This window comes from Colletes latitarsis, chromosome 1, assembly GCF_051014445.1.
Source record: "Colletes latitarsis isolate SP2378_abdomen chromosome 1, iyColLati1, whole genome shotgun sequence".
Lineage (NCBI taxonomy): Eukaryota > Metazoa > Arthropoda > Insecta > Hymenoptera > Colletidae > Colletes > Colletes latitarsis.
Window position 1 is genome coordinate 47,228,273 of NC_135134.1, and position 24,160 is coordinate 47,252,432.

A 24,160-nucleotide genomic window follows, 5' to 3' on the forward strand; every position below is an offset into this window, starting at 1 on the left:
TTCACCCCCTTGTGATGTTAAGTTATAACTCTTGTCCCTAACCACTTCATAATTCCCCCCCTGCTTTTGCTGTCCCTTTCTTCACGGTATAGCATGCTTCCCAGGAAAACTCTCAAGTATAAGAAAAGTTGTCGGCTATATTTCACGGCGAAGGGAGAGGGAGGGATGAGGAAAGACCCGGTGTCATCTTCGCTGCTCGTTAATTCTTTTTGTGATTTATCGATATTCCCCAAGCGTGTAATGACTGACTCCTAGCAAATTTTTGATATTAGATTCTCCTTTCAGGTGTGATATATAGAGCGGTGAAATACATTAAAATTGTTCTTATAACTGGTATAACCGATACCGTTATCGATTCTATTGAATAACATTATAAATCCAGAAAGAATTCGTTTAGTATTTCGGTCTAGACATACAATTCCTACGCCATCTTTGTAATTTTTTTAGATTGCTTTGTATTGGAATCTCGTAGATATATTTACTTGTGTTTTTAGTATAGGCAATATTCTTTTTCCAAGTAAAAATAATGAAAATTGTACGGGTTACAGATCATCGAAGAAAGTACGTTTACCGAAAAGTGTCCTCGTGGATGATACGATTTCAGCCGTTCTGCTAATCCGAGGAGAAGGAAAAGAATCTTCGTTAGAGAGTGTGTTATGCCATGAATTAGAGAGAAGTAAAAATCTTTCACTGTTACACGAGACACAGAGATGTTAGAGGATCGTTCGATGACGTGAATTTTGAAATAAGATTAACGAACGTCTTGATGATTACGAGCCACAGCGGTGGCAAGTGCAAAGTGCAAGCCACCAGGTGGCATTCATCCCCTCCCACTACCGTCAAATCCAACCGGTCGCAACGAGTAGTTACACAAAGGTGGAACACTCGAGCGAAGTGTGGAAAGCGACGCATGCATATTCAGCGCGGAGGCCGACGGTAGTCATAGGAATAATAAAAATTCGAGGGTTGAAATTATTTAGATTTATGCCCGCTCTCTTGTCCTCGTGCCGCCGGTGACGAGAAGCGATTCGATTCCGGGGAACAAATTTCATGCATTATTCAAGACCTGCCGCAATGCACCCCAGTCAATGGAACCGATCCTTTGGAAAAAGTCGTTTTTAATCTCTCGCCGCGTCCCAATAATGCGCATGCATCCGCTCATTCCACTTTCACCCCTTTATGAGCGGAAACCATGTTTTCTGTCTTTAACGCGGAACCGAGCACGAACGCGAACAATAGATCAGGATCTATCGATATCGTCGAACCGCGACGTACGAGTCTGGAAATCCGCGATCCATTTCTTACGACAGACTTCGTCACAGTATCCAAAATGTGCAAACAAGATTACACTACGTTCAAAATTGTACGTTATAAATGTGAGATACATCGTTCCAATTAAGAAAAAGTACATTGTTTTGTAGGTTAGGAACGAACTCAACGAAGAAAACTGAACCATTTTTGGCGGGCTAAACACATTGGTATGTCTTTATGCAGGATGTTCGGCCACCCCTGGGAAAAATTTTAATGGGAGATTCTAGAGGCCAAAATAGGACGAAAATCAAGAATATCAGTTTCTTGAGTGAGGCTTCGTTAAAAAGTTATTAACAATATTAAATTAGAAAATTTCAAATCATTCTAAAAAAATTATTTTTGGTTGTGGAGATCAATTACAATCATTTTTGGTGAGTACACATACCCTCGAAATTCTGCGCATTTTCGAGAAAAAAATTCGAGAAGGTGCCCAAATATTTCGGCGAAAAAGAAATATTTCAAATCATTCTAAAAAAATTATTTCTAGCTAGCAGGGTTAATTACAATCATTTTTGGTCATTACACATACCCCCGAAATCCTACGCATTTTCGAGAAAAAAATTCGAGTAGATGCCCAAATATTTTCAGCGAAAAACAAAAATTTCAAATCATTCTAAAAAAATTATTTTTAGTTCCAGGGGTCAATCACAATCATTTTTTATTAATAGTCATACCCTCGAAATTCTGCGCATTTTCGAGAAAAAAATTCGAGTAGGTGCCCAAATATTTCGGCGAAAAAGAAATATTTCAAATTGTTTTAAAAAAATTATTTCTAGCTAGAAGGGTTAATTACAATCATTTTTGGTCATTACACATACCCCCGAAATCCTACGCATTTTCGAGAAAAAAATTCCGTACGTGCGGTACTTTAAACGTTAATAACTTCTTAACGAAACCTCCATCAACAAATTGGTATTCTTGATTTTCGTCTTATTTTGGCAGCTAGAATCTTCTATTAAAGTTGTTCCCAGAGTTGGCCGAACACCCTGTATACATTAGTCTCTCATACCTTAGATTTTATTTTCGTAACGAGCCAGTAAAATCGTCATTTGTTTTGTCACTGACAGGTTGCTCTCTTAATTAATCATTCCCGTGGAACGTTCTGTAATCGCCTTACAACGGATTAACTGGCTCGACGACAGCTGCCACGTGGAAAGTTTTATTTCGTTATTTTCGCCGACGATCGGACGTCGGTCTCAGTCGGCCACAGTTCCCTAACTCGTCCATATTTCCGCGCAAGCGAAACAATGAGGACCCAAGGTGTTCTAGCGTTCGTAGCGATCCTCGTAGTTTACGTCAATGGACGGATTTACTACTTGCAGAACGCGGATGAAAATCGATACGGCTCGACTTACCCCGTTTCGAACGAACAATCTTCGCGCGATCTAGATCTGAGCTTCTATGCCGGGGATTCGGACGAAGTTGATAACGTGATACGCCCTGTTAAAAAGGTGAGCTGATACCTCCATTTTATTTTTCGATACGAGGATCGTTCAATAAGTTCTTGGAAAAAGACAGAAAAACAAATTATTTTAGGTAGATTCTTTTTTTATGTTTCAACATAATCTCCTTTTAGCTTTATACGCATTTCCAAGCGTTTCTCCAACTTTTTTAAGTCATCTAAAAAGCAAGATTTCGGAAGGTCCTCAAAATAGGCATCTATTTGGGCGGTGACCCTCGTTCGACGTGAACCGTTGTCCGCCGAGTCATTTTTTAAAGTTTGGAAATAAAAAGAAGTCGGTAAATACGGTGGATGGTGTAATAATTCGAACTTTAATTCGTGCATTGTCTTGATGCAAGAGGAAGTTCCTTGCTTCGATCGACATATGATAGATAAAAACTGAAACTTTGACAATTGTCTAGCGAGTCATATTGTTTACTAAAAACAAATCATTTTCGATGCTACGAGCGCCAGGTCTGAGATTTTCTAAGGACCTATCGAACGACCCTCGTACGTTTGCATTTGGTCGAACACAATTGTTAAATTATCATAGAAAGTTTCGTACATTTTCGTAGAATCTCTTTCCCAATGCTGATCGGTAAAACCGCCCGTTAACGATGACCGCTTTAATTAAACGACCATAAAAAGCGATCCGGTCGGTGAAATTTATCGCAAAATGTTCCACAAATAAATAATAGCATCTGATCGACGTTAATTACAACGCATAATATCATAAATATCGCATTACTGTCCCGAATCAGGTGTACGCGTTCGCCGCGCCGGAAAAGCCGTTCATCGAGGCGAACAAAGAGGAGTTACCGATCGCACGGTACAAATTAGTCGAGGCACCTGTTAGAAGAGCCGGGACGGACGATGTCATCGTTGTTCCCGAACAAAGCCGCAAAACGGTGAAAATCGATGGGAACAACAAGGGCGAAGTGATCTTGGAGCTTCGCGTTATTGCTAATCACGACAACGTTTAACCGAATTCGTCGAAAGCGCGTAACAAGGGGTGAGTGCATGAGACACGCCTTCGAACGATTTCTACTACTTTGTCCACCCGTAAGGAAACGGATTTTTTTTTTTTTACGGAAAAACACGTTCAGAGGTTCCGTGTTCACGTTTCGACTACCCAAGGAAAATTTTTTTACCGTTAAATTAATGAAAAACCGGTATCGTGCGAACGTCTCGTCTCGCCAGAGATACGACACTTTTGCGAGCTGTCCCTTTTAATGTCTTAATTGTCTCGTAAACCAGTGCTAATATTTGCGGAACGATTCGGATGGATTCTCCGTTTGGAACACGCTTCATCGATCTAACCGCGCGCAAACACGCCGTCGAAGTTTTACATTCAGCCTTTGCAAACGAGTCGGTCGGGGAGATCGATATCTCCCGACAGATTTGCCCTCGTCTCTAAAAGCCACGTATCTCTTGTCAATCCGCTCGCACACGCGTATCGGTGGTCTCGTGTTCCCCTTAATTGTGCTCTGTCGATGTTCCGTCAAAGAGAGACCAATCCGAGGAATCGAATCTCGATCAGCGGAGGATCCGCGAGAGACCCGTCACAGAAGTTTATTAATGTCAAATAACGACGAGAGACTGACGTGGTAGCGTGACCGTATCCGTGGTCTGAATGCGCGACGCTCCTTTTGCGTGTGCGTTCTTTCGAGGGTGCTTTTGATTATAACGAGCCCGGCGCATTGAGAAAGGTGAGGAAGCCGGTTGCTCCACCCCTCTGTTCTATGTTTTTCACCCTTTCGAGAGTTCGAGTGCGCCGAGCTGCCGGACCCTTCGTTCCACGAATGCAGATTTCGAGTCCGTGTACACAGAGCGCTCGGAAAAATATTTGTCACGGCTGTCGCGGACGAATCTACGCGTCTCGATCGGCAGCGATCCGTTGAAAAGATGCAGAAGAAAATGAGAATTACGAAAAATAGATCTGGTGCTTATTGTAAAGGATTAATTCAAAAATTAAAATGTTAGACTAGTTCCAACGAGTTATATCAACCTCTGTTCGTCATGGAAAGGATAGTGAATTCTCTGATATAGTTGAGTCGCATTACTTTTATTACGTTTAATATACACGTCGAATACTTTCTATTAGTACATATAGTTACAATAGAACGCTACTATAATATGTACAGCGCATATCACATACAGTCGAATTCGGAGCGGAGCCTCTTTGCTCCCGGAAGTGGATCTCTAAGATCCTCCGTCTCCTTGCTAAAAGGTGACCCTTTGAATCGAGTCTCGAATGTAACGATAGGAAAAGTCTGTAAGGGAACGATAGAAAGTTAGAACGATACAGGTTGCTGAACCAAAGAATTCGGTGTCTCGAAAGTGCGATACTAAACAGTAATATCAAAAAGTCGTAAGTTCCATGCAGATTGATCGCGGCTCGAACAAGATCCTCAAAGAATCGTCCGGTTTGTTAGATCGGAACGAGTTACGTTGAAATCATCGACGTTGTATCTTATAATGCAGGCATTAGGAGAAAAGAGCAATCGTTACGAATGGATAGATACGGTCAAATGAAAATAATTTGTACTATTGGAGATTAGAGATGGGCAAAATTTTATTTCAATATCGTTGCATGGAAAAAGGGCGCACGCGCCAAAATGCCGTTTCAACAAAGTCAATTTCAAAGCCTTCATTGATCAAAGAATAAAATGTTGGGGAAATTAGCGTTGACGAAAGCATTGTCGGTGATTTCAATGTAACTCAATTAGAGTAGCATATTCATATTGGCTGGTGCGTAAGATAGCACCGATAAAAGTTGCAATTTGTTTATGGTAATGTCGACGAAAGAAATTATTCTTGGATACTGAAGAAGATATAGTCATAAACGTTAAAGGAAAGTGCAAAAGCGAAATTTTTGGGGAAACAATTATTGAAATAAAATATTACATATTAATTATTTTATACTATTATATTTTTTTCAGGTCGCCGAGGGACACGGTTGGAGCAACAATTCTACCTACGACGGGCGATTTTGGAGCAGTAATTCTTAGCAGTAATTTCACCTATTATGATTACGTTTATTTTTACTCGTGTATGTATAATGGTACGTATTCTTATAGAGATTAATAAAAACTATAAAAAATACTTTGATTAATATAACATATTAATAAAGAAATCTATAAAAACGATGGAAACTTTTGCATACGTCTAATATAATTTTCGAATACAGATATTTCACTGCTAATTCGCGTCTTCTTTTCTTCGTTCAATTGAAAGGCACAAGATACAAATGAAAATGTTTGCAGAAATATGGAAACTGCGTTTTCATCTCTTCAATCTCTTATTTGGAATGGACAAATTAGGCCACTGCTGTTTAAAACGCATAAGATAAGTCACTGTATCAAAAAAGTTTAATTCGTATTTATGAGTGTTCGTGATGCTCAGAATCTAAACTAAAATGTTTGGAATAAAAACGATCGGTTCCTGGAGAAAGATCGTTTCTACCCTCGATAACTGATCGGAATCGTATTCGTTCTGGTGATCAATTAGAGAGGCAATACTGTGCTTTGTTACAAGTTTCCAAGACGATGGGAGTAAGGTGGGCGAGAATTTCTTCCGAAACATCTTCCAACAGCCAAGTCGTTTCTTTCGTTGACACGACCATAAACTCCGAAAATGCGTTCAATACGATGAACGTAAGGAGGAAAGAAGATCGAACAAGGTGAATCGAAGAACATCTTCGAAAACAGCAAAGGTAGACAATTTTCTTTGACTATTATCATTCGTCGATGTCGTATATTATAAAACGGAATAGCAGATTCGATCGTTTTGATAACGATACGATAACGTTCAGAGCTTCCTATATTATCGCGAATGACGTGGTCGAGTGAAGTCGTAGCTACACCTATTTATACAAGTGAGAACGGGAGAGAATCGTTCGATTTTCACGAGTTATTCGGTTACTTGCGAAGTCTGCTCGTTCGTAGGATCCCTCTTCGGTTCTTTCACGTAGTCGACGACCAACTCCAGGCCAATCAGTGCTCGAAGATCCTTCCTTCCTTCTTCCTGGTTCGTGGACGTGGTAGCGGTGTTTTCCGGTTTCGGAAATCTTTCGCTTGCTGTGCAACGAAAATTACAGATCGATTAGTAACTTTTCGAAAACTTACAGTTTGCAGACTGAGAATATACATTGTCATTCGTTTCAACAAAGAATAAACGTGTAGTCGCACAATTTTTTGTCAACGGGCATTATTACAGTTAAATCGAAACCGAAAAGATTTATTCGCGATGTTCATTCCACCGACGAATTAATTTTTACGAACCATGTGTAATTTACGCGTTATATGTACTATTGATCCACTGAAAATTCGAAATGGCTTCCACGAGTAGTTCGCTAGCGCTCATGGAGCTGTAAATGCATGACGTGGCATTGTTGTAGACCGCATTACTGGATCATCTTTCTATCGATGGTACTTTCAATGAGCAAACGCATGCGAATTTGTTGATTGCTGGGTTACCATATTAGAAAAATTCTTTTATACGAGAGAAGTTGGGTATGATATCTGTTTGAGGGTTGTCGAGAGCCGACAATGCCCACATGTGTTCTGGTTACATTGTCTAATATCGAATTCTCCATTCCAGTGGTCCATTGGCGAATAGAATACAGTAAGGGAAGATGGACACTCACCGTTATCAACATCCTTCGGACTCTCCTCGCTCTCTGTCGTCGACGTTTCGCTTCTCGAAACATTCTGCGCCTGGTTTATGTTCCTGTACGTCCTGGTCAGGTGTCTGAGGATGTAATTGGTGCCGTGCGAGTTCTCCTCCATGCCCTTGGACGTGCTAGCTTCGTCCCTAGTCAGATTCAACGGCCTGTTACTGTTGTATTCCTTCGATTGCGGCACGCTGAACGCCGAACAGTGCTTGCCTTTGAACGGTAGCTGCCTCTCGCTGAGCTTCCGGTCCCATATGTGCCCCGACACGCGAAGGTCGATGAAGAAGTGGAGGGGGTCGATGCCGGGATAGGATTGGGGCATCGGGTACGGCGGGTACCAAAGCGGGCTAGGAAGGAACTCCGAGTTCGTCACGTTTCCGGGCAGACCGAATCCCTTTACGCCTTGCAGCATGTCGCAACCCCTACCTGGAAGACCGGGAAGAAAGTTCCTGGAGAAGTCTAGCTTCTTCTGGTCGGTCAGCGGAGGCAGCTCCTGGCCCCCGATCGCGGCCTTCGTGCGCTCGTCGTAGGGGCTTCTGTCGTTGTAGCTGCAATTCTTGCGCTCGCCAGAATGCGTCTCTTCCGGTTTCACCTTTTGCAACTCGCTGGAGAAGATGTTCTCCGGCGGCTGCGCTTGCTCGAATTGACGCGGTCGCTCGTCGAAGTAATTTCTGCTCTGTTTACTGAAATCCGGCTTGTTCTCGTCCACAGGTTTCAGTATGTCGCCGCCGAAGCTCGGTTTCTGCTCGAAGTTCCCCACTTTGCTCTCGGTATCGTAGCCGTCGTTCTGTTTGCCCCTATTCTCCAGCCGCGTTTCCGTTTGTTGTTGTTGTTGTTGCTGTTGCTGTTGCTGATGCTGCTGCTGCGAGTGAAAGTACTTCTCCTGCTGTTGATGATGATGATGATGATGGTGGTGTCTCTCTTTCGTGGTCAGTTCCAACGGACGATCCCGCGCGTCCCGCCAGCTCCTCTTGCGACGTCTTGGCGCGCTGGTCGTCGTCCCCGTCGACGACGCTTCCGTCTTCGCTTGCACGAACGACCGTAGCATCTCGCTGAAGAAGAAGCTGTGAGGCGTCAACGGGACGTTGTACAAATACGGCGGAGTCGCCGCCAACAGACGGGAGACCAAGTCGCCGCCGGAGAGCGACGCTGGACTCTTCAGCGTCGACGGGTCGCCCGTGGTCGTCGTCATGTTGCTCGTTTTCGAGGATGGTAACTGAAGAAATTGGAAAACCGTTAGAAAGAAGCTCGTCGTTAGGTCCGCGGGAAGGTTCTGTTATAAACGGTACGATGTTGATAAGATTCTGATATTCCGATCGTCGGAGAAATGCATTTAAGTTGGACTGTTCTGTTATAGGATTGCAAAATATCTATGGACCCGTTGGGATGGATGGCAGCAGAGCACGGGACGCCCAGGTTCTCTATAATAATCGAGAACGGAAAACACGGAGCAGGGTATGTACAAATCGACGGAGTGGAAGCGAGCTACTATTGTCTGGTGAAATTAATTGAATATCCGCCAGTGTTAAGTCTAAGACGAGGCAGACGACGCCTACCGCCGGCAAGGAGAACCGGGATGGGAGCTGGAGTAATACCAGGCTTGCATCGCATCATCCATTAAGGATTACTAATTTCTGTCAAGTGCACGTTCGGTTTCGCTCGGATGTCTTGCAAGGAATCCTCGAGGAATCCCTGAGAAATCGTTAATGAGAATCCACGGTCTTAGGTATTTCAATTAAACTTCGTACCACGGCTGTATGAACAATCGCTGCGAGAACAAATAGTAATTAGAGGGAATGTTCCCAAGATCCGACAGTTGCTGGTGATTAATGCAGTTATAATTTCTTTGAATCGTGTCGAATTCGGTCGCGATATACCTTCGGAGGTCGCTCGATTCGCCAGCAACGTTTGAGTTTAGTTTACAAAACCGTTGTACGGTATTGGTAGATTTCTAGGGTCCGATACGCCGTTTATTGAACGCTATTGAATAATTTCGAACGGGGAGTATCAATCTCAGTGCGTGTATCGCTGAACAGTAACAACCGGATATTCACGTAAGGTAAATGTGCCGATAATCGACCAGCTTAAAACACTAGGACAGTATATTATAAATATTATTTTTGCATTCATTACATGCAAAACAAATGGGAATTTCAACAGGTAGGTTTGTTCTAAAAAAATGGACAACGTTTGAATGCTTTCGCGCGCGAGCGTATGCTTAATAATAATTAATATTTGAATCGAGGACCACGTATCGGGATATTATTTGCTCTGGTCAGTTATTGGTGGATTTGCCTTAATAAGCGCGACGCAGCGTCGCGACGAGAAACTTTTTCCTCGCGAGCCCGAAGTCTCCGGAGTCCTGGAAAGATCTCCCCGCGATAGAAAGACTGAAGAGAGTAACAGGGCGTGGAAATCAGAATGGTGGTCTGTATCCGTGGCCGAGCACCGAGGAGGGATTGGGTATTGTTTCGGTCCATTGTTTCCGAAACAAACGGCGTCCACGTTGTTTCGTCAGGAGATATTATGTTCAACCAGACAGGCAGGACGAACAGGAAATGGACTGCTGTCAGTTTTACTCTTCGTGATAAATACGAACCCGCCGTCGGTGTTCGCGTCGCGTTCCGTCCGTAATTCCGACTGTCTCTATCGCCTCGCGAGCATCGACACGTTGAAAATACTTTGATTTCTTTGACGGTCGTCTATCTCTCGGCCCGTATTATTTAACGCTCTTCGCGCGTCCGCGTCGATGAATATTCTTCGCTCATTACACGGCCGTTTTATAGCGCGTGGTTGGATAAACAGAGCCTCGGGAAACTTACGCGCGGGGGAAATAAATTTTCTGAAACCGTCTCGCCGACGCATTTCCATTTCTCTGTACGGTCTATCTCTTTTCGTTCCGCGGTAAAATTGGTAGATACGTTTCGAAGTGTGTTAAACAAATTTCAAACCAGTATCGTGCGGACCAGCAATAACAAACGAGAAATCTTTCGACAACCGAGAAATAATGAAATCAGGATCATCGAGACCAATTGGTTTGCATTTCATAAACATAAATGGCGGATGCGACGAATGATTCCTACACTTGAATTCCGTGTAATAGTTACCACTTGAAAATGAAAGTTACCGTATTCCTTGCAAAAGAGACTACGGCAGTAATCTTTCATTAAGCTGAAAATTAATTGGGAGCACGAATGGAAGACTAAGGCACCAGCGGGCATTTTAGAAGATGAAGATAGCTTCTCCAACGGAAATTGAAGAATCTAACGGAAGAGAACGAACAGTAATTACCCGACTGAAAATTGAACGTACTTAATTAGCACCGACATAATTTCGACGAAAGTGATCCATTACGTTGCGAAGACTTGCAACGTTAAACGTATTATTAAGAAAGAATTCGATACTTTATACGATTATACGATACGTATATTGCATCGAGGGATTTAAAACGTAAGGAAATTTAAGATAAAAAGCATCAATTATCTTTCAATTGGAAATTAAAAAAGTGCAGCTTGTGCAAAGATGTTTCGTTACCTTTGATTGGCGAAAACGACGATTCTTTCTTAGTTTCGCGTTTAGTTGAACATTATTGACAGTGTTTAATACCCGACAGATTTTTTTATCGCCGCTGTAACGAGAAAGGGATACAAAAGCTTCGCGAAAGGCTCACGGCTACACGGAACTCTTTCTGCAGAATCCCGAGGGACGAGAAACGATTTTTTTCTCCCCCGTGATGGCTCCGCCGGAAGACAATAGCGACGCGTTTCCATTACTTACACCGTGGACTTCTTTCCAAACAGGAAATTTTAAAGCTCCGCCGCCTCATGAAATTCAACGCTGCGCTATTTTACCAGGAACTCGAGCCGTCGGTCCAACCAAGAGGTCTTAACCCTTTGCGATTTGACATAGAATTTTCTGACTAGTATTGCATCCATCTTCCCGTAACATGATTCGATTCAAACATCTGACAAACTGTTAGGAAACAGAAGAGAAACATGTAGCATGTAAAAATAAGTAGAATAATATAATAACATTTGTTTCAGAACAGTGTACGACTTGGACTTCAGTGCAAGTAGAATAATAGATCAATGATCAGACGCGCCAGCCAAAGCGTGCTCAAACGTACGCGTACCCGAAAAATTTTCAAATTCAATTATATTTCAAAAACGAAGGTCCGAACGAAAAAATGTTATTCATCCTTTTCAACTTAGTTTTACATGCAGAATTATTCTCTGCCCGGTTTTACCACTCGTCCCCATTCCGTACGTTAAACACGAGAAAGAAAGCTCGGGTTGCGCATTGTATTATATTTTAAATGATTTTTAAATTGATATTCGTATCAATTAGTGCAACAAGGAAGCACAGACGAGCCTCAGGGTACGAAAAGAAATAGCTAAATTGCACGTGTAACTGTTGTAGCGAAATATAAAAAATGTTTCGAACAGCAAAGGGTTAAATTTCTAGAACATTAATCCTCGAGTTCGTTGCGAGCATTTTGTTCGATTCTATTCGTTTCTTCTCGGTTCTTTTTTTTCTGCGTTGCAGAAGTTCACGGGGTAAGAAAGTGGCGAAGAAACCGCGGCGGAATTTACATCCAACCGCCCCCGCTCCCTTCGTAGCTTTGTGGAAACGTTACAGCATCTTCTCTCAGTCCCCCGTATTTAAATCGCATTACCCCGAGTAAAATAATTCAGCATCGCGCGGCTGAGAATACGTCAATTATGCAAAAAGTGCGAATTTCCATCGCGTCGGTTCCTTTATTCTATTACCAGCGACGATAAAGAAGCCATCGCGAAAAAGTTCGCGGACATTTACTTCGGATTCCACGCGACGAAACAATTTATTCCCAGTCTGAGCTTTCCCCCTCTCAAAAGTCAACGGTAACACATTTTTGCTGCCCGCCCCTGCGATATTCCATTTAAGTGTCTTTTTTAAATTCTAATAAACACTTTTTCCTCCTCTCGATCCTCCCCTTTATAGTCGAGCCTCAACCTCCGCGCGATGAATTTTTTTTTTTTCTTTCGAAATCGCTCATCGAATCTCATTTTTCTTTTTATAGGGTAACCTGGAAAATGTAGTACTAGCTGCTGCAGGGCGTTTTTTTCGTAAGTTAATAAACCATAATTACGAGAGATATGAGAAAATAAATCGAAAATATACAATGATTCGTCTGGTAACGCTGGACTTGTCCAACGTGTCTGACCGTCACTCGTTATTTCTACTTGCATTGGGTGTTTAATATCTCCAGTGTAAGTAGAAATAACGAGTAATGGTCAGACGCGTTAATAAGTTTACAATTTCCTCGAATATCAAGCATTGTATGAAAATATTTTGTTGTATATTTTCGATTCACTTTCTCGTCTAGAGTATCCATATTGCAGGGTGCAGTAGTTTATGCAATATTAAGTAACGAGGTTCGTCTGTTCGGTTATTTTTACTCTTTTTCGGAGACGGACTGGTGTCGGTTCGTTGAAAGAAAAAAAGGTTAAAGGCTGAAATAGTAGAGTGCAGTTTATGAGATAGAATTCTCTCGAAACTCAGAATTGTGGCGTACTATGTTACGTAAATACGGTGTATCTGTATGAGAAATTTTATACATCGAGCAAACAGAGATACAGGATCTATCTTTGCGTCATATTGAGCTAGCCGGATTCATTGACAGGCGTAATGGACGAAACAAAGGAAGAGTGATCGTATTTCCGGGAGGAAAAGGAAAACGAGGACTAGAATTTCGAATATAACGGGTGCGCGATGAAACAAGACAACATAAGCGTAATCAATCGAGACACTGTATATGTATACTGCCATAGATGTATAGATAATTCTATGCATGTTCCAACTTCCGATTGCTAGAGTGAGATTGATATACACTACATTAACACGTTCACTATTACCATTCGGTTCGAAAGCCATCCACCACGGATTACCCTGTATTGGTAGTAATCTTATTTATCGTAGCGCGTTTTCAATTATATAAAAATAGAATATATTTAATAAGTCAACCGAATAATTTGATGATACATCAAAAGGACTAGAATTTGCGAAAAATCACATGATCTAGAAGAAATGATTTTCCTTAAACAATTGTTTCTATAATATAACATTTATCACCTCCGAAATATCGTGCGACCATCATGCAAATTGCGGTATATTGTTATGTAAAAGTCCCTATAATTGAAACTGTCCATAATCGTGTCATTGTGATTGCATAATATTATGCATCACCTGTTTGACTTAATTTACGGGTAAATAAGGAACAATGCCACCACGAAACGATCCTTTCCACCCCTTTTAACCCTCTCGACTTCCAAGGCTCCCCTTTTCAACTAGGTCGTCATTTTTAGTATCGATAATATACTTATTTTATAAGATACGAGGATACCAAAAATCGTTTTTATCCTAACTTGAAGCAAATGGCAAAACGTCAACATGTTAGCGTCACTATAAGACACAGAATATTTGATATAACTTTGAATCTCAAAACAAATCTTCTGAGATGTCTTCAAGATGTTCCTATACGATACGTTCGCCATTGTAAACAAAAGGTCATGAAAGGGGGTGGAAATCAAAAACAGGCAGTGCGTCAAAGTGGTCAAGCATCGTTCCCTAATTTCGTTGTCAAACTCGAACTGTTTCCAAATATAGAAACATCAGGTCTCGATTCCTTAGCTATTCAATTGCAAGTTGAATATTCTGCTGAAATAGTTTCTTTTTTGCAGATAAGAGGACAAGAAAATCGACGTGGAACAGCTCGATGGAGTCCCTCGCGTGTATTGGTTCTTCATGGTATCCGTCGCCGAGGACATTTCTCTCGGCGAAGTCTGTTGAAAGGTAATAATAAAACGACGAGTCTCGCTCTGTCCTGGAGTTGGAATTTTACGAGTCGCATTATCGTTCCGTTTGAGGCGGATTCGCGGCGGATGGTGGCACCGTCGCTCGACGACGACGACGACGACGAGAAGAACGTCGTCTCCGCGCGACGTAGTTTCAGTTTCACGCGACGGGAGGGAGGCCAGTTTACGATTCATAAGACAACTCGGCGGATTGAATTAAGCGAGCGGTGCGGCAGCTGCCAGTCCGTTCCTGGTCCGTCCGCGCACCCACCGTGAATCTGCATAATCCCGTTCACGTCGACGATTCTAATTGGCGGATTGTTTCAATCTCTGTCGCCGCGAATATTTGCATTGCTGCCTCCCTCTCTTCGTTTCTCCCCGCATTCTCTCTCGCTCTTTTCGTGCCCATCGTTTCACGGCGTACGTTTGTCTTTCGCCTCCTATTTCATCCCGACCAACCCCGTCCTCCAACCCTTTTTATGGAAACATTTCCCTCCTTTGCGCATCTTAAGTTCTCGTTTATCTTTGTCTTTTGGCCTCTCCTCTTTGGATATCCTGATCGTTTACCGTTACGATGTCTGTCCTTTGCACCCCTTCTCTTAAACCACCCCTCCCCTGCCACGCTACGCCACAAAAAGTACGATAATAGTACGCGTAACAATTTTTAGTCGGCGATTTCATCTTGTCCGTAGCCTACTATTTCCTACGGAAAAATATTTGTGCCGAGAAATCATTAGTTTGAAAGATACTTTAATCTCAATATTGTAAAGTGGTAAGATCTCGAATTAATAGTAAATAAACTAATAGGCATTGTTATTACCACTTTAGAATATCAAAATTGAAATATTTTCTAAACAGATTATTTTCTGAAATATCTCAATACCTTTTTGAGAACAAGGTGTTTGCAACATCGAAAAATATTTCACACTTATTTTTCTTCACTCTGATTCACATAGTTGCACCAAAGCAAAAAATTGTATCGTCGGTAGACAGTCTCCTTTGTGGGATCTTTTATGTCTTCGTTGGAAAAAGAACTACAGCTCGTTCCAGATTCTAAAACCTCGTTTCATACGATAAGAAATTTTACAAGATTCGAGACCAATTTCACTTTAGGGTACTTTTTATAATAATCACACCCCGATACGAGATACGATAACGAACATTCAGCGAAACGTAACAAAGAACTACGTAGAATAACGATGCATTTAACGACGAATTTAACATTTTGAAAGAATGTTCCAAAAAAAAAACGAATCAATTCCCTAATCTCGATAGATATTCAACTCGTTCGTCTTTACGTCGCGCGACATACGTTCTCATTTTCCTTTCAAGTAACTGCGATCCCTTTACCGTCCACATAAACATTTTTATTGCGGGGAACCTTCTCCCGACGCAAAACGATCTCGCTTTACATAGACAGAGAGAGAGAGTGGGAGAGAAAAAAAAATGTCAGTCGCAGCGAAACCCGGTTTTTTTTACGGTTGAACTCTCTGCGTAATTCGAACAGTCTTTGCCCGTAAAAGTGCGCAACCGACGAAAACAGCGATACAGGAGGAACGACCGGCGTGTATGCAACAAATAACGACGCGACGATAAGAAGCTTTCGTTAGTATTTAAGGTAATGCGCGGTAACGTTATAGTTTAAGCAAGAGGCGAGTGATTTTAATGCTTTCGCGAGCGCAGAAATTACACTGCGTTCGTTGAATACAAAAGGCTGCGGACGTAAAGCAAAGCCGATTAATTCGAAGAAGAAACGAAACGATTATTGACAGGCGAATGCAATGTTTATACGGTACTTAGAATTACCTCGAAATTTTTATTACGAAATTTGGTACACAGCATGGAATTCGACGGTAGTCATAATTGGACATAATATTGAGAAACGATTTGATGTTTAATAATGTTTGATAATAAATTATTATCGATTTAGATAGTTCTGCAGTGTGCACTAGTTGACCTACTTAAAGGTGGGCATTCTATTATTGATAATAATAAACGCAATCGATTTGGTGGTTCCCATTTCAGTTCTATTAGCGACGTCAAATTATCTATTAATACCGAATATGCATGTATAAAATTGGAGAATTATAAGTAGCACGTTTTTTGTACGGTCTGCAAAACGTTGGAGACTCCGCGAGTATTATGAATCGTACGTCTTTTTTCGAACTCTTCTTCCCCGTATATGTACACTGCATTAAATTATTATGATTTTCAGTTCCGCGAAACTTTCTTAATCCATTGACGATTAAAATTTTTTTCGAAATTACAACCAACCAGGGAACCCGCGTTTGTTAAATTGCACACGATATTAATAAATGAAATGTTTTACGGTCGGAATAATATTTTTGATATGTCGATAATAATACTTTTATTATATTCAAACAGAATGTTTTAGTATTCAGTGCCGAATAACAAATATTTTTGCGTTCATTCTGCTCCCGTTAACGTTTCATCGGATTTATTTATCGAAACCGAAATACGATGAACTCGTAATCAGTATTGTCGCGTGGCGGAAAACACGCGATTCAAAGGACCGTGCAGGACCAATCTAGGATTGCGTGATGAATTATTACTAAACACGCGATATACCCCCGCACGCTCGTATTGCGTGCTAATTTTGAATTGATCCTCTGTATTGAACTTCATTCTTCCTATTTACTTTGCCAACTGAACTTTGATGTTCCTCCGCAATTACTACGTTAGCGAATTAGCTTGTTCGTATAAATATTGTTACGCCCAAACGAACACGAAACGACACTAAATTAATACATTTTACCAAATTTCTGTGAAATTTCGTCGTGTACGAAGAAATAATTTTTTATTTGCACGACGTTCATCGCGACACTTTTAAATCATCAGCGCACATTGTTTTTGTTCATTTTTAACACGTGTTTACATCCATTTAGTAGTCAAATTTTTTAATTTTTGTTTGCGTCCCGTACGTACGAAAAATTTCAACGATTTCACCAAAAATTCATTGTGACTACGCTGTTCATCGACGTTCGAACCCGGTGCGTGAAACGATTCGTGCATCTTCACGTGCACGCTTAAACTCCGCGTGAAGTCTCCCTTTAGTGACTCGTGAATTGAACTCTTAACATTCCGATGGCTGTGCCGGGGCACGTTGCTCGTCCCAGAAGCGATTTTCTCGATTCTACTCGTATCAATTAATTTTTCTATTATTTTTCTATGCCAATGATGATTTTCAACGAAGAAAATTTTTGTATACAGAGACGATAGGTCCATTATCATTGGACAGTTCACGATGAAAAGCTGTACTAAAATATTACAGAGATCAAACAACAAACTATCTGTTCGATCGATCGCACAAAATCCCAATGCAAATAGCGAAATCCTCGACGACGGTCCACGGTTTCGCGCTGCAAAACTTCACACGGCCATCGGAATGTTAACTAACAAGCACCTCGAGGCGATACTACGTAACACCATTTCCCAAACACCGGTTTATCGTGCAATCTACGGGCGCGTTGACGGTTTCGCAACTCACGTCGTGTACGATCCGATCACTTCCCTCGCGCGAAGTAGAAAAAAACAAGTGGATGAATATGTATAGCGGTGAATCGGCCCAAAGCGTGTACGAAGAAAGAAATCGGTTAGCGACTCACCTGCACGCGCGGCGACAGGTAGTTCGCGGGGGTGTCCGTTTCCTCGACGGTGATCCAGAGACGGCGATCTACGGATCCTGGGAGGCGACACCAGCGTCGCGTGCTGCTCGTGCCAGCAAATGAGATAATAATCGGAGGACTCAGTCACTCGTCGTCGGGCACCGTGGCAGGCACAGCGGTGGCAGGGTGGTTGTTCGGCGGCGGTGCTGAAAGTGGGGGTTGTATTCCATCCCTGGCGACCGTCGACGACGAGAGTGCGAGGGAACGACAGAGACGCGGCGTACGCGTGGGCGAGCGTGCGAGAGAACCAGCGGGGGACGAGCACGGGCGGTAGGAGGAGGGCTGGAGGCAGAGGGTGGTGGTTTTTGAGATGATCCGGCCAATCTGCGCATCATTTCCCCGATGCACCCCGCGTCGCGGCAAACCGGCGCGGATTCCGCGCCACCGCAAGCACCGTGGAAGCCCTGTTGAATGCCACATTTCGAGGCAACGATGGGAAAGAAGGGGACGCGGCGATCGCGCGGAGAAGGACGCCGTCCGACGGAGGAGGAATAAAGAACGAGATGGAGAGGAAGAGGGCGGCACTAAAAAAAAGGAGGGAGGGGAGGGGAGAGAGAAACGAGGAAGAGGACTACAACCGTGCCCCTGCCACGGGGATGAAAAAACGTGGAAAACAGATATAGGCAAAAGGGAATCTCTTTCTCTTCCTACTCTTCGTTCGGCTTCCAACCCCCTGTCCCACCCTCTCCCTGTCACCCTTGCCGCTGGTGGATGTCTTCGTGTCGCTTCGGTGTACAGACGTATCGGGGGTATGTTTACACTGCCGGGGAAGAATCTGCTCCCGTTCACGACCGGAATATCGATCTTTAATGCACGTCGGAATTGAAACGTGCATGCCTTTACGAGTTTATCTTTGGACGAAAGGCGGCCTCGGTGGAATTAAGTCGAAGGAGGGTCGGGGAATCGCGGACGCGGACGCGAACGCGACTAGGAATTCTTGACGATACCGGGCGAAGTGTACCTTATTTACAATCTCATTTATGCTTGTGACAAAACTGACTGCGATGCGTCGAAGAGAGAGAAGTGATGTTCGTGCACCTGTTATGATAATGTAGATACGAAGGTGACCGATATTTCTTAACTATTGTTCAAAACGATGTCCCTCGGCGGCGATGAATCGTCCAAAACGACCAACGACGATGTTGCTCTTTCAATCGTTTTTGGAGTAATAGCGGCACTCTAGGGTCGACTTAGACGATACATCACTGTCGAGGGACATGGTTTTGAACGTTTATTATGAAACATCGGTAACCTTTGTTTTTGAAGCTCTTCAGTTTCAAATCACCTTACAATCACATTATTCTAATTACCAAATTACTGTCAAATGGAACACTCGAAAGAGAAAATATGTAAAGTAATTGCTGTTTCAGATAGTAGATCATAAGAATCGCCCAAGGAAACATAGCCCTCACAGATTATCACTTGTTTCGACATCCCTATAAAACTATCTTAGAAATTAAAACGATAGATTCCATTCTCCTATAGAAAACCACGGTAAATTTTCAGAAATCTAGTCGAGTGTTACAATTTTTATTAGAAATTACGAATGGATCATTTTGACCATTTAGGGGTAGTTCTAGTGTTAATTGGACCATGCACAGTTCATTAAAACTTTGTTTTCATTAAAATAAGTAGGAAAAGTTGATACGTGATAATGAAGAATACGTTACAGACGTTGTTCCGAAAAATAAAATCGGTACGAAACAAAATGGCCATTGCTTACGACCCCAATATCTACGAAAAATAATTAGGTGTCTCGTTTCAAGACTTTACTTTACGTAACGAATTAATTGTACGATAAATATCATCTGCTAAAATTTGCATTAATTTTAATCATTCGTTAATCAACCGTCACCGGTGGAAGGTACAAAGAAAATGTTTCTGTCGCAGCGGAATATACGGCAAACGACGGCGAACAAATTTCCTTCGACAAGCCGAATTCCGCGCGCAGATAAATGGCGATGGGCTCCGCTCGATGGGTTCGATTCAGAATTTAAAGGATTTCGGGGGATCCCTCGCTGCCTCGAGCGCAACGAGCGCGTTTTGTTAAGCCGCGAACGGGGACATACGGTGAACGATGTAGCTTTCAATGGACGGAGGGATCCGCGTACGCCTGCATAGATACGCACTACGCGTGCTTAATTTTCGCGTTAGCCCGGCTAATCCGTCGACCGTATAAAGAATTAAACAAATCGATCCGAGATAGCGCAATCCTTGTCACCTTGTTCCACGCGAAACACCACGCGTGGTTTCTCTGAATTTAGAAACAAAAATATTGCGAATATTCACGACGAACAGGAACGATGATAATAATAATAGTAATGTCTTTATTATGCAATCGATACAAGTTTAGCGACACTTGAGTATTTGATCGATTTCATAAACGCATATAACGTTTAAATAATTTCGTTTTAGTAAAAGTCTATTCCAATAGTTTTTAAATATTCGACGAGTATTAAACACTCGAGTGTCAGATTTTAGGCGTCTAAAAATAAGTAGCTGCCTGTGTTTTTAAACGTAATATAATAGAAACAAGGAATAAAAAATTTCAAGAAAGTTGATTACACGTACTGGACCGTCAACGTTTATTATTTAGCGAAACCTCGTGCGGTGCACAGATTATCCTTGGTAACAGGTTCCACTACACGTAGACGTTAGATGACCGTTCACGTAACACCTTGAAACAGTGCTAATTGGCCCGTTGCGAGGGGTAATGTGCGAAAGCACTCGTAGCACTCCCCACACCGCCCTAAGCCAGACTTGCTTCCGTTTGTGCCTCGATGTACCCAGAAAGGAGGATTAAGTTCTCTTAATTCCTGCCATTATTTTTATGATTCTCCTCTCCACGCGTGGGCGAACATTTAACATGGAAATTAATTTCATCGCAACGAATTCTCCCAAATTTTATTTAAATCGAATAAATATTAATGCGCGGAGCAGCTGTTCTTGACCTTTTCTATGTAACTACTTCTCAAAATTTTTTGAACGTCAAGTAAAACTTGCACGACTCGCTCCAAAGAAAAGGGAATAAGTTTACGAGCTTTTCAGTCTCGATTCTAGCCAAATTGAACATTTAAATATCCCACCGATTATTTATGTTTCTCTGACAAATTAGATGGTCTAAATTTTTATTGATATTCGTTTACATTTGTACGATTTCCGTGAAAAATTTTGAAAAACAAATGTCCCGTTAGCTTCTTTTTCTCGTATAATAAGCAAACTCCTCGCGATCAACGAGAAATAAGGTCAACCTACGCGGAATCTCAGATTCCACAATAGGTTGGGTCAAGGCGCAACGATTCTAAATAGATGCCCGGAACTCCCAAAAGGCAGGAGTCCCTCGATGGTCCAGAAAAGCGTTTTATCTCACAGGCAAACGCTGCACTTAAACCCTTTACCTCCCCCTACCGACGATTCCTTCTTTTATACGTCGTTCTCATTATCGTATCTTCGTCTACGCTTCTCTTAAACCCTACGATTCGAATTAACAATTACCGAATTATAATTCGAAAGGCGTATAAATTTTGTTCAGAAAAAAAAACCACATCGCAATTTCAACTCCAACGTATACGTATAGAGACACGAAACGGGTCAAAATTGACCCGCCCTCGGCGACGTACCGTCGACCGAACGGGATTTTAAGAGGATCGGTCGTCAGGGCTCGAGTATGACGATTTAAAATCGATGATCTCCAATTGCGAGAGGTGAAGGCCACCCCAGAGTCCAGAAGGGTGCTTCGCCTCGCGGGCAAGTACCCCAAATTTAAATCGTCGCTTCCACGACACCAGTGAATATCCTCTGGGCGATGGCGAGAGAATCCGAAGAGGCAGGGTGAAAAGAGGTGCGGGAGGGAGGCCCGGGGGAAACAATTTACCCGAAATTCGCCTCGTCGCGTTTGGCGACTGGATACACTCTTATTTGTCCCCTCGGCAATCTGTCGACTCCGAACGCTCAACCCCTTCTCCTCGTTTCCTCTTGGTCCTCCACCGCCTTTCCAGTAAACCCCTTCAACCCCGATCCCCACCAACCCCGTTCTCTTCTCTTTTCCCACCTCCTCTCCCGAAGCGCGAAACCGCGAAGCCTCACGGGAATTTTAAACACCGGTGATTCGTCGGTGTTCCTTGCAAGGTGTTTCTCTCTCTTTCCGACTCTCCCTCGCTCTCTGCGCTCTCCCGTTTTTTCTTCCCTCTGGCTTCCTTTTTCTCCTTTGTGTTCTTTCACTGTTCCACAGTCTCAGGTTCGTTTTTTTTTTCTTTTTTCTTTCCCTTCTTTTCGTTTTTCAAGCATCGTCCCTTTTCCGTCTGCCGGAATACCGATCCGCAGAGACGACGACGAATCGTCGCCGCCGAGACAGTCGTGGCGCTTCCCATGGTGACAATGCGGTAACCATCCGAATTGTACGCAGCCCGTTCTCTACGTCGACACGAGAAAATCGTGGTCGTAGCGTCGGCGATGTTGTCTTTGGGGGAGGGGACGACACCGCCTCGACGTCAGCGCGCACCCTCTTTCATGGGGCTAAGGGGCGCTCCACCAGAGGTGCTTACGCATTGGTAATCTTATAACGAACCTGGCCTGCGAATTAATCCGTTTGTTGGGATCGGGCATGGGGTCTGGAATCGCGACTGACACACCGGCGTCAATCGATATCGGGACCATGCATTCTTAATTCCTGACCCTTGGATACGCTGCCCTTTATTCGCCGGCGAACTTTAAACCTTTAACGCGCGGCTCGATGGTCGATAATTAGCGTCTTCGGTGATATCCAGACTCTAATTAAAATCTCAGTGACGGGATGAGAATTATTGTCCGAATATCGGGGATCGAAACAGGTAACAGTAGACTGAACAAGTTTATCCAGTTACGATACGTACTAAATATTGCAACTAGATGTGCAGAGTCTACGTGGAGTAAATTTTAAAGTTGGTAGAAATTGGGTTTTGGTCTATGCAATTTTATGCAATGTGAGATACATAAACTTTTATTCGATGTTACAAAAATTATATATATTAGCAGTTTCTGAATAGTTATTAATGTGAATTACGTGTTATTGAGGTACAATGATTGAGTTTAGAAAATAATTTCAAGTTAAAATTAGAAAAGGTGTAAAAATGAATAGTAATCGCTTGTATGTCTATCGAATTTTTATGCTGTATTTGTATTTCATCTAACTACGACACGATGTTTAGGCAACTGATTGCCCGCCATTGGTTATGTCAGTTGCTCAACAGTGGTCGCTTATTAGGCCCTTGAGAATCATGGTACGTTTCGAACAGTTTGAGGTAGAAAGATGATGATGACATAATGACAAAGACAAATTACCCTCAGACGTTAATATAAATAGAATATTAAATCTTAATATAAATAAAACGTTATTCTTTGTTGAATGTTCCTTCAGAGGGGACAGTTGAGTGCAAAGGGTCAAAACTATATAACTCTTGAACCGCTAGATTTAAAGCATAATTACCCTCATATTTTCTCGTAAAGATTACAAAACTGCATCGAACAACCCAATTTTAAAAAAGAAGATATAGACGCATAGAAAGGAATAAATCTACATTCAATTTGCGCATAATTTTTATTTACGACACTTTCTCGTATCCCTGACCGCTTTAGAGACTGTTCTTCCCAGTCGTACGGAGCACCCTGAATAATTACCGAACTTTCTTCATTCGTCGCGTACGAAAGCGGTTCCCCGGTAATTACTCTCCGAGGCCTCGTCGAACAGCCCTTTACCGAGCCCCGTAGGTGCATCCTCGCGTCGGATACAAAAACGATTCCGACCGCGGGCGCGAAAAACTAGAAAGGAACGCGAAAGGAGCAAGGAGGAGCGCGGGAACGACGGTCGACGGCCGCTTAAATCCGAAACACGGCCGGCGTTCCATCAAATCGAAATTCATCTAACGGAGAAGGGTGTAAATACAGCCCCGCGTTGTTGCGCATCTGCTTTCGCGAAAGAACGGAACGGTTAGGAAAAGGGCGAGAGATGAGGAATCACTCGAATCGGCGGGAGCTCACGGCGGGGCGTGTAATATTCCCGGGAAGTAAAGCTCCCGAGAATTTCAAGACCCCCTCCTCCCCCGCCGTCAGCCTCCTGTGTCCGTCTCCCCGTTCCGAAACCCCCTGCCCTCGAACCCCCCTTCTTCGCCCCACCTCGCCGTGCGAACGTATCCTCCAACTCGCAGCAGGCAGTGGCAGCCACCCCACCGACTACGAA

At 42.8% G+C, this 24,160-nt stretch overlaps 2 protein-coding genes across 2 annotated transcripts; one reads left to right on the forward strand and one right to left on the reverse strand.

Moving 5' to 3' along the window:
* Nucleotides 1–298: 298 nt before the first annotated feature.
* On the forward strand, nucleotides 299–5,773 carry LOC143351736 (uncharacterized). Its single transcript, XM_076783578.1, has 5 exons — nucleotides 299–1,376; nucleotides 1,427–1,478; nucleotides 2,379–2,762; nucleotides 3,514–3,764; nucleotides 5,695–5,773. The coding sequence occupies exons 3-4, from the start codon at nucleotides 2,559–2,561 to the stop codon at nucleotides 3,733–3,735; spliced, it is 426 nt and encodes a 141-aa protein (XP_076639693.1). The 5' UTR covers nucleotides 299–1,376; nucleotides 1,427–1,478; nucleotides 2,379–2,558; the 3' UTR covers nucleotides 3,736–3,764; nucleotides 5,695–5,773.
* Nucleotides 4,812–18,107, reverse strand: LOC143351722 (uncharacterized). The gene is made up of 3 exons (XM_076783554.1): nucleotides 17,887–18,107; nucleotides 7,401–8,643; nucleotides 4,812–6,831 (listed from the first exon to the last, which is right to left on the reverse strand). The coding sequence occupies exons 2-3, from the start codon at nucleotides 8,617–8,619 to the stop codon at nucleotides 6,665–6,667; spliced, it is 1,386 nt and encodes a 461-aa protein (XP_076639669.1). The 5' UTR covers nucleotides 8,620–8,643; nucleotides 17,887–18,107; the 3' UTR covers nucleotides 4,812–6,664.
* Between the last annotated feature and the right edge of the window lie 6,053 nt (nucleotides 18,108–24,160).

Bases quoted from the DNA above. Each gene is read 5' to 3' on its own strand.
- LOC143351722 (XM_076783554.1), bottom strand. From the start codon at position 8,619: ATGACGACGACCACGGGCGACCCGTCGACGCTGAAGAGTCCAGCGTCG. The intron at 6,832-7,400 runs GTGAGTGTCCAT...TTCGTTGCACAG, and splicing joins TCCGAAGGATGTTGATAACG to CAAGCGAAAGATTTCCGAAA.
- LOC143351736 (XM_076783578.1), top strand. From the start codon at position 2,559: ATGAGGACCCAAGGTGTTCTAGCGTTCGTAGCGATCCTCGTAGTTTAC. The intron at 2,763-3,513 runs GTGAGCTGATAC...GTCCCGAATCAG, and splicing joins TGATACGCCCTGTTAAAAAG to GTGTACGCGTTCGCCGCGCC.